At 37.3% G+C, this 1,497-nt stretch overlaps 1 protein-coding gene across 1 annotated transcript; it reads left to right on the top strand.

Annotated features, from left to right (window-relative positions):
- The first annotated feature begins 249 nt into the window (after positions 1-249).
- On the top strand, positions 250-812 carry LOC128284408 (uncharacterized). The gene is made up of 2 exons (XM_053022412.1): positions 250-591; positions 687-812. The coding sequence occupies exons 1-2, from the start codon at positions 250-252 to the stop codon at positions 810-812; spliced, it is 468 nt and encodes a 155-aa protein (XP_052878372.1).
- Positions 813-1,497: the final 685 nt, after the last annotated feature.

The following is a 1,497-nucleotide window of genomic DNA, read 5'->3' on the forward strand; positions in this document are numbered from 1 at the left end:
GGAAGAACCATACTTGTTCAAGAAGTGTGTAGATCAAATGATCAGGAGATGTGCGACAGAAGATGAAGTACAAAAGATTCTATACCATTGTCACTCAGCTCCAAGTGGGGGACACTTCAGAGGTACTCGTACTGCGGCCAAAGTATTGCAAGTCGGATTCTTTTGGCCAACACTATTAAGGAAACATACGCTTATGTAAAGAGTTGTGATCAATGTCAAAGGATCAGAAATGTCACCAGTAGAAATGAGATGCCTCGAACAAACATCATTGAGGTAGATTTATTCGATGTTTGGGGCATTGATTTCCTCGGTCCCTTCCCTTTGTCTTTTGGTCACAAGTACATCTTGGTAGCTGTAGATTACATGTCTAAGTGGGTCGAGACTAAAGCTTATCCAACAAATGATGCTAGGGTTGTAATAAAGTTTTTGCAGAAACATGTGTTAACAAGGTTTGGAACCCCAAGAGCTATTATCAGCGATGAAGGGTCCCATTCTGTGAACAAGTGGCTGAAATGGTTGTTAGATAAACATGGAGTGAAACAAAAGGTCGCTACAGCTAACCATCCGCAGACGAATGGGCAAGCTGAACTGGCAAATAAGGAGATCAAAGGCATACTTGAGAAAGTAGTTTTCCCGAACCGATGAGTTTGGTCCAAAAGACTGGATGATGCTTTATGGGCTTACAGGACAGCATACAAGACACCTTTAAGGATGTCACACTACAGGTTGGTCTTTGGGAAAGCTTGTCATCTGCCCTTGGAGTTAGAACACAAAGCTTACAGGGCCCTTTGACAACTCAACTTGGATCTTAAGTGTGTTAAAGAGAAATGGATGCTCCAACTCAATGAGCTAGAGGAATTCCGAACATTCTCGTACGAAAATGCCAAACTACTTAAGGAGAGACTTAAGAAATGGCATGACAATCACATTCGAGTTTGAGATTTTGAAGCAGGTTAGCAAGTCTTGTTATTTAACTCCAGATTAAAGTTCTTTCCAGGTAAACTAAAATCACGTTGGTCTGGTCCATTTACGATTCATCGTGTCTATCCATACAGAGTTGTTGAACTCCAAGGTAAGGGAGGTAATTTCCAAGTTAATGCTCAGCGTCTGAAACATTATTAGGGAGATAAGACTGAACGAAATCAAATTCGATCATTCTATCAGATGTTTAAATTTTCTTATTTTTCTTTTTAATAAATGATTTAGGGTATATTTTCGAGATTAGTATGTTTAAATCAATTCTGTCTAGTAGATTGGAACTTAAGTGGGAATGCTTGTGACCCCTTCAATTTTCGTGGGAATTGATTTTAACATAATTTTCTGAAAAATTATTCCCTAAATAGAAAAATAAATTTTTAGTTTTTCAAATAAAGAGGTCAATTTTGACCTAATTTTTAAATTGCAGCTCAATTTCAAATTTTCATTAAGTCTAGGGACTTAATTGAATTATTTTCAAATTTTGGTTGCTCTTTTCATAAATAATAAAAACTATATGCC

Source organism: Gossypium arboreum, chromosome 2 (genome assembly GCF_025698485.1).
Source record: "Gossypium arboreum isolate Shixiya-1 chromosome 2, ASM2569848v2, whole genome shotgun sequence".
NCBI classification, from domain to species: domain Eukaryota; kingdom Viridiplantae; phylum Streptophyta; class Magnoliopsida; order Malvales; family Malvaceae; genus Gossypium; species Gossypium arboreum.